At 48.2% G+C, this 15,225-nt stretch overlaps 1 protein-coding gene across 8 annotated transcripts in view; it reads right to left on the reverse strand.

The window, feature by feature from the left end:
• GOLGA4 (golgin A4) overlaps positions 1–15,225 on the reverse strand; it is a 347,782-nt gene that overhangs the window by 92,970 nt on the left and 239,587 nt on the right. For all 8 annotated transcript variants that reach the window (XM_063922581.1, XM_063922575.1, XM_063922574.1 and 5 more), the window contains one exon: positions 5,911–6,032. In XM_063922581.1, coding sequence (XP_063778651.1) covers positions 5,911–6,032 — 122 coding nt within the window. The remainder of the gene's footprint in view (positions 1–5,910; positions 6,033–15,225) is intronic.

The following is a 15,225-nucleotide window of genomic DNA, read 5'->3' on the forward strand; positions in this document are numbered from 1 at the left end:
ACCTGACCACTGACGTGTCCATAACCCTCTACTGGTAGAAATGGACAACGCGCTTAGACTTGATGCCAGTCGGCAAATATTCCGCTGTGCATCACGCATATATAAAAATGCATCTTTTAAATGCTCTATAGGCAAAAATATACTGTCCCTATCTAGGGTATCAATATTTTCAGTCAGGGAATCCGACCACGCCAACCCAGCACTGCACATCCAGGCTGAGGCGATTGCTGGTCGCAGTATAACACCAGTATGTGTGTAAATACCTTTTAGGATACCCTCCTGCTTTCTATCAGCAGGATCCTTAAGGGCGGCCATCTCAGGCGAAGGTAGAGCCCTTACAAGCGTGTGAGCGCTTTATCCCCCCTAGGGGGTGTTTCCCAACGCACCCTAACCTCTGGCGGGAAAGGATATAATGCCAATAACATTTTAGAAATTATCCGTTGTTATCGGGGGAAACCCACGCATCATCACACACCTCATTTAATTTCTCAGATTCAGGAAAACTACAGGTAGTTTTTCCTCACCGAACATAATACCCCTTTTTTGGTGGTACTCGTATTATCAGAAATGTGTAAAACATTTTTCATTGCCTCAATCATGTACCGTGTGGCCCTACTGGAAGTCACATTCGTCTCTTCACCGTCGACACTGGAGTCAGTATCCGTGTCGGCGTCTATATCTGCCATCTGAGGTAACGGGCGCTTTAGAGCCCCTGGCGGCCTATGAGACGTCTGGACAGGCACAAGCTGAGTAGCCGGCTGTCTCATGTCAACCACTGTCTTTTATACAGAGCTGACACTGTCACGTAATTCCTTCCAACAGTTCATCCACTCAGGTGTCGACCCCCTAGGGGGTGACATCACTATTACAGGCAATCTGCTCCGTCTCCACATCATTTTTCTCCTCATACATGTCGACACAAAAGCACCGACATACAGCACACACACAGGGAATGCTCTGATAGAGGACAGGACCCAACTAGCCCTTTGGGGAGACAGAGGGAGAGTTTGCCAGCACACACCAGAGCGCTATATATATACAGGGATAACCTTATATAAGTGTTTTTCCCCTTATAGCTGCTGTATAGTTAATACTGCGCCTAATTAGTGCCCCCCTCTCTTTTTTTAACCCTTTCTGTAGTGTAGTGACTGCAGGGGAGAGACAGGGAGCTTCCCTCCAACGGAGCTTGAGGGAAAATGGCGCCAGTGTGCTGAGGAGATAGGCCCCGCCCCTTTTTCGCGGACTTTTCTCCTGCTTTTTTATGGATTCTGGCAGGGGTTAAATGCATCCATATAGCCCAGGAGCTATATGTGATGCATTTTTTTGCCATCCAAGGTGTTTTTATTGCGTCTCAGGGCGCCCCCCCCCAGCGCCCTGCACCCTCAGTGACCGAAGTGTGAAGTGTGCTGAGAGCAATGGCGCACAGCTGCAGTGCGCTACCTTGTTGAAGACAGGACGTCTTCTGCCGCCGATTTTCCGGACCTCTTCTGCCTTCTGGCTCTGTAAGGGGGCCGGCGGCGCGGCTCTGGGACCCATCCAAGCTGGGCCTGTGATCGTCCCTCTGGAGCTAATGTCCAGTAGCCTAAGAAGCCCAATCCACTCTGCACGCAGGTGAGTTCGCTTCTTCTCCCCTTAGTCCCTCGATGCAGTGAGCCTGTTGCCAGCAGGTCTCACTGAAAATAAAAAACCTAATCTAAAACTTTCACTAAGAAGCTCAGGAGAGCCCCTAGTGTGCACCCTTCTCGTTCGGGCACAGAGATCTAACTGAGGCTTGGAGGAGGGTCATAGGGGGAAGAGCCAGTGCACACCAGATAGTCCTAAAGCTTTCTTTAGATGTGCCCAGTCTCCTGCGGAGCCGCTATTCCCCATGGTCCTTACGGAGTCCCCAGCATCCACTTAGGACGTTGGAGGAAAAAAAATAGTTTAAATGTTAAAAAAAAATTGCGTGGGGTCCCCCCTCCTAAGGCAAACCAGCCTCGGGCTCTTTGAACCGATCCTGGTTGCAGAAATATGGGGAAAAAATGGACAGGGGTTCCCCCATATTTAAGCAACCAGCATCGGGCTCTGCGCCTGGTCCTGGTTCCAAAAATACGGGGGACATAAAGAGTAGGGGTCCCCCGTATTTTTGAAACCAGCACCGGGCTCCACTAGCTGGACAGATAATGCCACAGCCGGGGGTCACTTTTATACAGTGCCTTGCGGCCGTGGCATCAAATATCCAACTAGTCACCCCTGGCCGGGGTACCCTGGGGGAGTGGGAACCCCTTCAATCAAGGGGTCCCCCCCCCCCCCAGCCACCCAAGGGCCAGGGGTGAAGCCCGAGGCTGTCCCCCCCATCCAATGGGCTGCGGATGGGGGGCTGATAGCCTTTGTTTGAAGTAATGAATATTGTTTTTAGTAGCAGTACTACAAGTCCCAGCAAGCCTCCCCCGCAAGCTGGTACTTGGAGAACCACAAGTACCAGCATGCGGCGGAAAAACTGGGCCGCTGGTACCTGTAGAACTACTACTAAAAAAATACCCCAAAAAAGACAAAACACACACACCTTGAAAGTAAAGTTTTAATACATCCATCCACACAAACATATACACATACTTACCTTATGTTCACACGCAGGTCGGTCCTCTTCTCCAGTAGAATCCATGGTGTACCTGTTGAAAAAATTATACTCACCAAATCCTGTGTAGATGGCTCCTCGGATAATCCAGTTGTAATCCACGTACTTGAAAAAAATAAAAAAACGCAGACCCGACCTCGCACTGAAAGGGGCCCCATGTTTTCACATGGGACCCCTTTCCCCGAATGCCAGAAACCCACTTTGACTTCTGTCTAAGTGGGTTTCATCAGCCAATCAGGGAGCGCCACGTTGTAGCACCCTCCTGATCGGCTGTGTGCTCCTGTACTGACTGACAGGCGGCACACGGTAGTGTTACAATGTAGCGCCTATGCGCTCCATTGTAACCAATGGTGGGAACTTTCAGGTCAGCGGTTGACCGAAAGTGACCTCACCGCTGAGCAGAAAGTTCCCACCATTGGTTACAATGGAGCGCATAGGCGCTACATTGTAACACTGCCGTGTGCCGCCTGTCAGTCAGTACAGGAGCACACAGCCGATCAGGAGGGTGCTACAACGTGGCGCTCCCTGATTGGCTGAAGAAACCCACTTAGACAGAAGTCAAAGTGGGTTTCTGGCATTCGGGGAAAGGGGTCCCATGTGAAAACATGGGGCCCCTTTCAGTGCGAGGTCGGGTCTGCGTTTTTTTAAGTACGTGGATTACAACTGGATTATCCGAGGAGCCATCTACACAGGATTTGGTGAGTATAATTTTTTCAACAGGTACACCATGGATTCTACTGGAGAAGAGGACCGACCTGCGTGTGAACATAAGGTAAGTATGTGTATATGTTTGTGTGGATGGATGTATTAAAACTTTACTTTCAAGGTGTGTGTGTTTTGTCTTTTTTGGGGTATTTTTTTAGTAGTAGTTCTACAGGTACCAGCGGCCCAGTTTTTCCGCCGCATGCTGGTACTTGTGGTTCTCCAAGTACCAGCTTGCGGGGGAGGCTTGCTGGGACTTGTAGTACTGCTACTAAAAACAATATTCATTACTTCAAACAAAGGCTATCAGCCCCCCATCCGCAGCCCATTGGATGGGGGGGACAGCCTCGGGCTTCACCCCTGGCCCTTGGGTGGCTGGGGGGGGGGGGACCCCTTGATTGAAGGGGTTCCCACTCCCCCAGGGTACCCCGGCCAGGGGTGACTAGTTGGATATTTGATGCCACGGCCGCAAGGCACTGTATAAAAGTGACCCCCGGCTGTGGCATTATCTGTCCAGCTAGTGGAGCCCGGTGCTGGTTTCAAAAATACGGGGGACCCCTACTCTTTTTGTCCCCCGTATTTTTGGAACCAGGACCAGGCGCAGAGCCCGATGCTGGTTGCTTAAATATGGGGGAACCCCTGTCCATTTTTCCCCCATATTTCTGCAACCAGGATCGGCTCAAAGAGCCCGAGGCTGGTTTGCCTTAGAAGGGGGGACCCCACGCAATTTTTTTTTGAAAATTTATAACATTTACCCCCCCTTCCCACTGAAAAACATGCACGGATCTCATGGATCCGTGCATGCCTATCCAAACACGGGATAAAAAAGCAGGTCTGGTTTTTTTTAGCACTTTTTCACGATTTGTATTTTAGCACGGCAGTGTTTGGCTATTGTCGGCAGTGTTTGTGTTTTGCACTTTTTAGTAAATTCCCGATTTCTACCAAATTGCAGGCGTATTTGACCGATGGTGTATTGATTCGTGATTTTTTTCAAGGACTTCCAAAATATTACGAATGCCCTCATCACTGCCGTGATTTTTGCTTAGTAAATGACCGAGATGACACTTTGAAGAAAAAACGGCATCTCGGTCAAAATCGGGACCTTAGTAAATATACTCCTATGTCTTAAATAACCAGTTCTCAAAATAACATCTACCTAACCTTCCAAATATGCATACAGCACAACTTGTAACCCCTATCCCCTAAACTTTAATTTATTTTTCCTCTTGTTCAAACACAGGGGCAGATGTATTAAGCCTGAAGAAGTGATAAAGCAGTGGTAAGTGGAAGGTGGTAATTCACAAGCCAATCATTACGGTTTTGAAAAAATAAAGTTAGGAAGCGGATTGGCTGGTGTGTTATCACTTTCAACTTACCACTGTTTTATCACTTCTCCAGGCTTAAAACATATGCCCCACGGTCCTCAATGCACCCTAACAGTTCGAGTTTTAAGAGTATCCACGGCTAATACAGCTGGTTCAATCAAAATAATTGAGGTACTAATTAATTCACTTGTGCTCAAGCATGCATATTCTTAAAACCTGGACCATTAGGGTGCATTAAGTACAGCGTTTGAGAACCCCTGCTCTAGTCACTTTTGTGAAAGCATAGAAATATTCTCCAACTAAGCCATGCCCAGGACCAATGACATTATCTATTCTACCTAAATCTGACTGACATTCAGGCAACAAGAATATTTTCTATCACACAAGGTAATCAGAACATGGAGCCTCAGACTCTTCCAGGCTAAAGTTCTAGGTCCCGAATTTAATTCAAGATATTGGGAGCCAACATATACTTGTTCTTTCTATTTTATACATAATCACCACAGTGGTTACTATACCCTTTGTTAACAACTGTAATATAACATAAAATGTAAGCTAAAAATGTATTTACAACAAATAAAAACAGAAACTGAAAAATACAAAAGGGCCCCTGTTGTAAAAACGTCCAGTTTAATACTGAAGTGTGAAAGCGGTTTAAGATAAAATCAGTTCATGCAATTCTTAAAGCTTAAAATATTGTATTTCTTCACTAGATGACCTCAATTAATCTACTGAGCATTTACTCTTATGTTGCCAACAGATGGTGCTGCAACCACAGGTTCAGAGATAATAAATTTTTGAGGAAGAAAATCAATGGCTTCAAGGTTCTACTCTAGGGTTTATTTACAAAAAGTATTTAAAACATAATTCCACAAACACTGAGTAGATGCCATTGCTGACAAGTGCCTATTGTAATCAGGATAATTGATCCATATAACCACACTATAGTATGTCCACACAACCTTGCCAGTAGAACTTTACCAAAGGGCCTGAAGAATCAACGTTAGAGGTCAGATGAATGACGCCAAGATCACATAGCACCAATTGGTAAATGAGCATTAATTTGCAATATATGGCTTAAAAGAATGAGTAATATTTTCACTGAGCCTTTTACTCATCAGCTTGTCTCAAAGAAAACCATTGCAGCTTCACAACAGTGAGGACAGCAAGTGCACATGTCCTACACACACTGATATAAGCAATACATTGGTACTTGAGGACCATATGCAATAACAAAAGCAGACGTAAGCTAATAATTATACGTACCAATTGTCTCCTGGACAGCGGTTTCAAGTTCACGCTCTTTTTGCGCCATCTGTGTGTTGACTTCCCTCATGAGATGCTTTAAAGCGGAGTTGTGCTTTAACTGTGTATCCTCCTGCTCATATCTATATAGGATAAAAACAAGGACGGTGGGAACATGGAACATGGCAATAGGAAAGTTTTGGCCATAACAAATAAATATTATAGTCTTATGTCTGGTACCCGCACAATAGAAATTATTGAAAATTGGGGTTAAGCAAGAGAGGAAAAGTATGGGTAGAAAATATATAAAGAAAAAAAGATTTTAAACCTACCGGTAAATCTTTTTCTCCTAGTCCGTAGAGGATGCTGGGGACTCCGTAAGGACCATGGGGTACAGACGGCTCCACAGGAGACATGGGCACTGTAAGACTTTAGAATGGGTGTGCACTGGCTCCTCCCTCGAATGCCCCTCCTCCAGACCTCAGTTAGGACTGTGCCAAGAGGAGACGGACAGTACGAGGAAAGGATTTTTGTTAATCTAAGGGCGAGATACATACCAGCCCACACCATACATACCGTACAACATGGTATATAATAAACCAGTTAACAGCATGAACAAACAGTATCAGCCAGAGACTGAACACAACTGTAACATAACCATTATGTATGCAATAACTATATACAAGCCTTGCAGAATTTTTCCGCACTGGGACGGGCGCCCAGCATCCTCTACGGACTAGGAGAAAAAGATTTACCTGTAGGTTTAAAATCTTATTTTCTCTTACGTCCTAGAGGATGCTGGGGACTCCGTAAGGACCATGGGGATTATACCAAAGCTCCAGACCGGGCAGGGAGAGTGCGGATGACCCTGCAGCACCGATAGAGCAAACATGAGGTCCTCATCAGCCAGAGTATCAAACTTGTAGAATTTTGCAAAAGTGTTTGAACCCGACCAAGTAGCTGCTCGGCAAAGCTGTAATGCCGAGACGCCTCGGGCAGCCGCCCAAGAAGCGCCCACCTTCCTAATGGAATGGGCCTTAACCGAATTTGGAACTGGCAGTCCAGCCGTAGAATGAGCCTGCTGAATCGTGTTACAGATTCAGCGAGCAAAAGTCTGCTTATACGCAGGAGCGCCAACCTTGTTGGCCGCATACCGGACAAACAGTGCTTCTGTTTTCCTAACCCAAGCCGTTCTGGCCACATAAATCTTTAAGGCCCTGACTACATCAAGGGACTTGGAATCCTCCAAAGCACCCGTAGCCACAGGCACCACATGGAAAATCAGATAGGGGCTCTTGTGAGACAAAGCCGCCAATTTGGACACCCGCCTTGCAGATGCCAAGGCCAATAACACGACCATTTTCCAAGAGAGAACTTCAATTCAACCGTTTGAAGAGGTTCAAACCAGTGTGATTTAAGGAACTGTAACACCACGTTAAAGTCTCACGGTGCCACCGGAGGCACAAAAGGAGGTTGGATGTGCAACACTCCTTTTACAAAAGTCTAGACTTCTGGGAGAGAAGCCAATTCCTTCTGAAAGAATATAGATAAGGCCGAAATCTGCACCTTAATGGAGCCTAACTTTATGCCCATATCCACACCTGACTGCAGAAAATGGAGAAAACGACCCAGCTGAAAATCTTCCGTAGGAGCATTCTGGGCTTCACACCAAGACATCTATTTTCTCCAGATACGGTGATAGTGTTTCGCCGTTACCTCCTTCCTAGCTTTAATTAGAGTAGGGATGATATCACCCGGAATACCTTTCCTAGCTAGGATTTGGTGTTCAACCGCCATGCCGTCAAACGTAACCACAGTAAGTCTTGGAACAAACAGGGTCCCTGTAGTAACAGGTCCTCCCTGAGAGGAAGAGGCCACGGATCTTCTGAGGGCATTTCCTGAAGATCTGAATCAATGAGTATTGTCTGCACTCTTGTACGTCTTATGTTTCTCAATATCTTTGAGATGAAAGGAAGTGGAGGGAACACATAGACCGACTGAAACACCCACAGTGTCACCAGGGCGTCCACTGCCACTGCCCGAGGGTCCCTTGACCTGGAACAATACGTCCGAAGCTTTCTGTTGAGGCGTGACGCCATCATGTCTATTTGAGGAAGTCCCCAACGACTTGTCACCTCTGCAAAGACTTCTTGATGAAGTCCCCACTCTCCTGGATGGAGATCGTGTCTGCTGAGGAAGTCTGCTTCCCAGTTGTCTACTCCCGGACTGAAGACCGCTGACAGAGCACTTACATGATTTTCCGCCCAGCGAAGAATCCTGGTGGCTGCTGCCATTGCTGCTCTGCTTCTTGTCCCGCCCTGGCGGTTTACATGCGCCACAGCTGTGATGTTGTCTGACTGTATCAAAACAGGTAGGTTGCGAAGAAGAGTCTCCGCCTGTCGCAGGCCGTTGTATATGGCCCTTAATTCCAGCACATTGATGTGTAGACAAGCCTCCTGGCTTGACCATATTCCCTGAAAATAAGAATTTACTTACCGATAATTCTATTTCTCATAGTCCGTAGTGGATGCTGGGGACTCCGAAAGGACCATGGGGAATAGCGGCTCCGCAGGAGACTGGGCACAAAGTAAAAGCTTTAGGACTAGCTGGTGTGCACTGGCTCCTCCCCCTATGACCCTCCTCCAAGCCTCAGTTAGGATACTGTGCCCGGACGAGCGTACACAATAAGGAAGGATTTTGAATCCCGGGTAAGACTCATTACCAGCCACACCAATCACACCGTACAACTTGTGATCTGAACCCAGTTAACAGCATGATAACAGAAGGAGCCTCTGAAAAGATGGCTCACAACAACAATAACCCGATTTTTGTAACAATAACTATGTACAAGTAATGCAGACAATCCGCACTTGGGATGGGCGCCCAGCATCCACTACGGACTATGAGAAATAGAATTATCGGTAAGTAAATTCTTATTTTCTCTAACGTCCTAGTGGATGCTGGGGACTCCGAAAGGACCATGGGGATTATACCAAAGCTCCCAAACGGGCGGGAGAGTGCGGATGACTCTGCAGCACCGAATGAGAGAACTCCAGGTCCTCCTCAGCCAGGGTATCAAATTTGTAGAATTTAGCAAACGTGTTTGCCCCTGACCAAGTAGCTGCTCGGCAAAGTTGTAAAGCCGAGACCCCTCGGGCAGCCGCCCAAGATGAGCCCACTTTCCGTGTGGAATGGGCTTTTACAGATTTTGGCTGTGGCAGGCCTGCCACAGAATGTGCAAGCTGAATTGTACTACAAATCCAACGAGCAATCGTCTGCTTAGAAGCAGGAGCACCCAGCTTGTTGGGTGCATACAGGATAAACAGCGAGTCAGATTTTCTGACTCCAGCCGTCCTGGAAACATATATTTTCAGGGCCCTGACTACGTCCAGCAACTTGGAATCCTCCAAGTCCCTAGTAGCCGCAGGCACCACAATAGGTTGGTTTAAGTGAAATGCTGAAAACACCTTAGGGAGAAATTGAGGACGAGTCCTCAATTCCGCCCTGTCCGAATGGAAAATCAGATAAGGGCTTTTACAGGATAAAACCGCCAATTCTGACACGCGCCTGGCCAGGGCCAACAGCATGACCACTTTCCATGTGAGATATTTTAACTCCACAGATTTAAGTGGTTCAAACCAATGTGACTTTTGGAATCCAAAAAAAACCTACATTGAGATCCCAAGTGCCACTGGAGGCACAAAAGGAGGCTGTATATGCAGTACCCCTTTTACAAACGTCTGAACTTCAGGGACTGAAGCTAGTTCTTTTTGGAAGAAAATTGACAGGGCCGAAATTTGAACCTTAATGGACCCCAATTTCAGGCCCATAGACACTCCTGTTTGCAGGAAATGTAGGAATCGACCCAGTCGAATTTCCACCGTCGGGCCTTACTGGCCTCGCACCACGCAACATATTTTCGCCAATTGCGGTGATAATGTTTTTGCGGTTACATCCTTCCTGGCTTTGATCAGGATAGGGATGACTTCATCCGGAATGCCCTTTTTCCTTCAGGATCCGGCGTTCAACCGCCATGCCGTCAAACGCAGCCGCGGTAAGTCTTGGAACAGACAGGGTCCCTGCTGGAGCAGGTCCATTCTTAGAGGTAGAGGCCACGGATCCTCCGTGAGCATGTCTTGAAGTTCCGGTTACCAAGTCCTTCTTGGCCAATCCGGAGCCACGAATATAGTGCTTACTCCTCACCATCTTATCAATCTCAGTACCTTGGGTATGAGAGGCAGAGGAGGAAACACATACCCTGACTGGTACACCCACGGTGTTACCAGAGCGTCTACAGCTATTGCCTGAGGGTCCCTGGACCTGGCGCAATACCTGTCGAGTTTTTCCCAACGGTTTATAATCCTGTGGAAGACTTCTGGGTGAAGTCCCCACTCTCCCCGGGTGGAGGTCGTGCTGAGGAAGTCTGCTTCCCAGTTGTCCACTCCCGGAATGAATACTGCTGACAGTGCTATCCCATGATTTTCCGCCCAGCGAAGAATCCTTGCAGCTTCTGTCATTGCCCTTCTGCTTCTTGTGCCACCCTGTCTGTTTACGTGGGTGACTGCCGTGATGTTGTCCGACTGGATCAACACCGGCTGTCCTTGAAGCAAAGGTCTTGCTAAGCTTAGAGCATTGTAAATGTCCCTTAGCTTCAGGATATTTATGTGAAGTGATGTCTCCAGGCTTGACCATAAGTCCTGGATATTCCTTCCCTGTGTGACTGCTCCCCAGCCTCGCAGGCTGGCATCCGTGGTTACCAGGACCCAGTCCTGAATGCCGAATCTGCGGCCCTCTAGAAGATGAGCACTCTGCAACCACCACAGGAGGGACACCCTTGTCCTTGGTGACAGGGTTATCTGCTGATGCATCTGAAGATGCGACCCGGACCATTTGTCCAGCAGGTCCCACTGGAAAGTTCTTGCGTGGAATCTGCCGAATGGGATTGCTTCGTAGGAAGCCCCCATTTTACCCAGAACCCTTGTGCATTGATGCACTGAGACTTGGCTCGGTTTGAGGAGGTTCCTGACTAGCTCGGATAACTCCCTGGCTTTCTCCTCCGGGAGAAACACCTTTTTCTGGACTGTGTCCAGGATCATCCCTAGGAACAGAAGACACGTCGACGGAACCAGCTGCGATTTTGGAATATTGAGAATCCAATCGTGCTGCCGCAACACTATCTGAGATAGTGCTACACCGACCTCCAACTGTTCCCTGGATCTTACCCTTATCAGGGAATCGTCCAAGTAAGGGATAACTAAAATTCCCTTCCTTCGAAGGAACATCATCATTTCGGCCATTACCTTGGTAAAGACCCGGGGTGCCGTGGACCATCCCTACGGCAGCGTCTGAACTGATAGTGACAGTTCTGTACCATAAACCTGAGGTACCCTTGGTGAGAAGGGTAAATTTTGACATGAAGGTAAGCATCCTTGATGTCCCGAGACATCATGTAGTCCCCTTCTTCCAGGTTCGCAATCACTGCTCTGAGTGACTCAATCTTGAATTTGAACCTCTGTATGTAAGTGTTCAAAGATTTTAGATTTTAGAATCGGTCTCACCGAGCCGTCTGGCTTCGGTACCACAATAGTGTGGAATAATACCCCGTTCCCTGTTGCAGGAGGGGTACCTTGATTATCACCTGCTGGGAATACAGCTTGTGAATGGCTTCCAAAACTGCCTCCCTGTCAGAGGGAGACGTCGGTAAAGTCGACTTTTGGAAACGGCGAGGGGGAGACGTCTCGAATTCCAATATGTACCCCTGAGATATTACCTGAAGGATCCAGGGGTCTACTTGCGAGTGAGCCCACTGCGCACTGAAATTCATTGAGAACGGGCCCCCACCGTGCCTGAACTTGTAAAGCCCTAGCGTCATACTGAGGGCTTAGCAGAGGCTGGAAAGGGTTTCTGTTCCTGGGAACTGGCTGATCTCTGCAGCCTTTTTCCTCTCCCTCTGTCACGAGCAGAAAAGAGGAACCTTTTGTCCGCTTGCCAACAAAGGACTGCGCCTGATAATACGGCGTCTTATTTTGAGAGGCGACCTGGGGTACAAACGTGGATTTCCCAGCTGTTGCCGTGGCCACCAGGTCTAAAAGACTGACCCCAAATGTCCCCTTTCAAAGGCAATACTTCCAAATGGCGTTTGGAATCCGCATCACCTGACCATTTTACTGGTAGAATTGGACAACGCACTTATACTTGATGCCAGTCGGCAATTATTCCGCTGTGCATCATGCATATATAGAAATGCATTTTTTAAATGCTCTATAGGCAATAATATACTATCCTTATCTAGGATATCAATATTTCCAGTCAGGGAATCCGACCATGCCAACCCAGCACTGCACCTCCAGGCTGAGGCGATAGCTGGTCGCAGTATAACACCAGTATGTGTGTAAATACCTTTTTTTGGATACCCTCCTGCTTTCTATCAGCAGGATCCTTAAGGGCGGCCATCTCATGAGAGGGTAGAGCCCTTGTTCTTACAAGCGTGTGAGCGCCTTATCCCCCCTAGGGGGTGTTTCCCAATGCATCCTAACCTCTGGCGGGAAAGGGTATGCAGCCAATACTTTTTAAGAAATTATTAATTGTTATCGGGGGGAAACCCACGCATCATCACACGTTTTATTTCTCAGATTCAGGAAAACTACAGGTAGTTTTTCCCTCACCGAACATAATACCCCTTTTTTGGTGGTACTCGTATTATCAGAAATGTATAAAACATTTTCCATTGTCTCAATCATGTAACGTGCGGCCCTACTGGAAATCACGGTTGTCTCTTCACCGTCGACACAGGAGTCAGTATCCGTGTCGGCGTCTGTATCTGCCATCTGCCTGACGGCCTATGAGACGTCTGCACAAGCTGAGTAGCCGGCTGTCTCATGTCAACCACTGTTTTTTTATATAGAGCTGACACTGTCACGTAATTTTCAACAGTACATCCACTCAGGTGTCGACCCCCTAGGGGGTGACATCACTGTTACAGACACTCTGCTCCGCCTCCACATCATTTTCCTCCTCATACATGTCGACCCACACGTACGGACACCCAGCACACACACAGGGAATGCTCTGATAGAGGACAGGACCCACTTAGCCCTTTGGGGAGACAGAGGGAGAGTTTGCCTGCACACACCAGAGCGCTATATATGTATAGGGACAACCTTACAATAAGTGTCTATCCCTTATAGCTGCTTATATCTGTTATTTTGCCAAATAAGTGCCCCCCTCTCTTTTTTACCCTGTTTCTGTAGTTGCAGGGGAGATTCTGGGAGCCTTCCTACCAGCGGAGCTGTGTGGGAAAAATGGCGCTGTGTGCTGAGGAGATAGGCCCCGCCCCCTTCACGGCGGGCTCTTCTCCCGCTTTTTACTGGAAAACTGGCAGGGGTTAAATACATCCATATAGCCCAGGAGCTATATGTGATGTATTTTTCGCCAACTAAGGTAAATTCATTGCTTCCCAGGACGCCCCCCCCCAGCGTCCTGCACCCTCAGTGACCGGAGTGTGAAGTGTGCTGAGAGCAATGGCGCACAGCTGCAGTGCTGTGCGCTACCTTATGAAGACAGGAAAGTCTTCTGCCGCCGATTTATGGACCTCTTCTTGCTTCAGCATCTGTAAGGGGGCCGGCGGCGCGGCTCCGGGACCCATCCATGGCTGGGCCTGTGATCGTCCCTCTGGAGCTAATGTCCAGTAGCCTAAGAAACCCAATCCACTCTGCACGCAGGTGAGTTCGTTTCTCTCCCCTAAGTCCCTCGATGCAGTGAGCCTGTTGCCAGCAGGTCTCACTGAAAATAAAAAACCTATTTAAACTTTTACTCTAAGCAGCTCAGGAGAGCCACCTAGATTGCACCCTTCTCGTTCGGGCACAAAATCTAACTGAGGCTTGGAGGAGGGTCATAGGGGGAGGAGCCAGTGCACACCAGCTAGTCCTAAAGCTTTTACTTTGTGCCCAGTCTCCTGCGGAGCCGCTATTCCCCATGGTCCTTTCGGAGTCCCCAGCATCCACTAGGACGTTAGAGAAAATACAATACGTCCGAAGCTTTCTGTTGAGGCGTGACGCCATCATGTCTATTTGAGGAAGTCCCCAACGACTTGTCACCTCTGCAAAGACTTCTTGATGAAGTCCCCACTCTCCTGGATGGAGATCGTGTCTGCTGAGGAAGTCTGCTTCCCAGTTGTCTACTCCCGGACTGAAGACCGCTGACAGAGCACTTACATGATTTTCCGCCCAGCGAAGAATCCTGGTGGCTGCTGCCATTGCTGCTCTGCTTCTTGTCCCGCCCTGGCGGTTTACATGCGCCACAGCTGTGATGTTGTCTGACTGTATCAAAACAGGTAGGTTGCGAAGAAGAGTCTCCGCCTGTCGCAGGCCGTTGTATATGGCCCTTAATTCCAGCACATTGATGTGTAGACAAGCCTCCTGGCTTGACCATATTCCCTGAAAAGTTTTTTCCTTGTGTGACTGCTCCCCATCCTCGGAGGCTCGCGTCCGTGGTCACAAGAACCCAATCTTGAATGCCGAACCTGCGACCCTCTAGAAGGCGAGTAATCTGGAGCCACCACAGGCGAGAGACCCTGGCCCTGGGGGACAGGGTTATTTTCCGAAGCATCTGCAGATGGGACCCTGACCACTTGTCCAGAAGGTCCCACCGAAAAGTCCTTGCATGGAACCTGCCGAACGGAATGGCCTCGTAGGCCGCCACCATCTTTCCCAATACTCGAGTGCAGTGATGAACGGACACTCTTTTTGGCTTTTACAGGACCTTGACCCTGTTCTGGAGTTCCTGGGCTTATTCCATTGGGAGAAAAACCCCTTGTTCTTCCGTGTCCAGAATCATGCCCAAAAATGACAGTCGAGCTGTCGGAACCAACTGCGACTTTGGTAGATTTAGAATCCAGCCGTGCTGTTGTAGTACTCTCAGGGAGAGAGACACGCTTTTTAATAACTGTTCCCTTGAACTCGCTTTTATCAGGAGATCGTCCAAGTATGGGATAATTGTGACGTCTTGCTTGCGCAGGAGCACCATCATTTCCACCATTACCTTGGTGAAAATCATCGGGCCGTGGAAAGCCCAAACGGTAACATCTAAAACTGGTAATGACAATCCTGTACAGCGAGTCTCAGGTACGCCTGATGAGGAGGATATATGGGAACATGAAGGTATGCATCCTTTATGTCTAATGACACAATAAAATCCCCCCCTTCCAGGCTGGAGATCACTGCCCTGAGAGATTCCATCTTAAATTTGTACCTCCTCAAATATAGGTTTAGGGATTTTAGATTCAGAATTGGTCTGAACGAGCCATCCGGCTTCGGTACCACCAATAGGTTGAATAAA

Source organism: Pseudophryne corroboree, chromosome 5 (assembly GCF_028390025.1).
Source record: "Pseudophryne corroboree isolate aPseCor3 chromosome 5, aPseCor3.hap2, whole genome shotgun sequence".
Classification (NCBI taxonomy): domain Eukaryota; kingdom Metazoa; phylum Chordata; class Amphibia; order Anura; family Myobatrachidae; genus Pseudophryne; species Pseudophryne corroboree.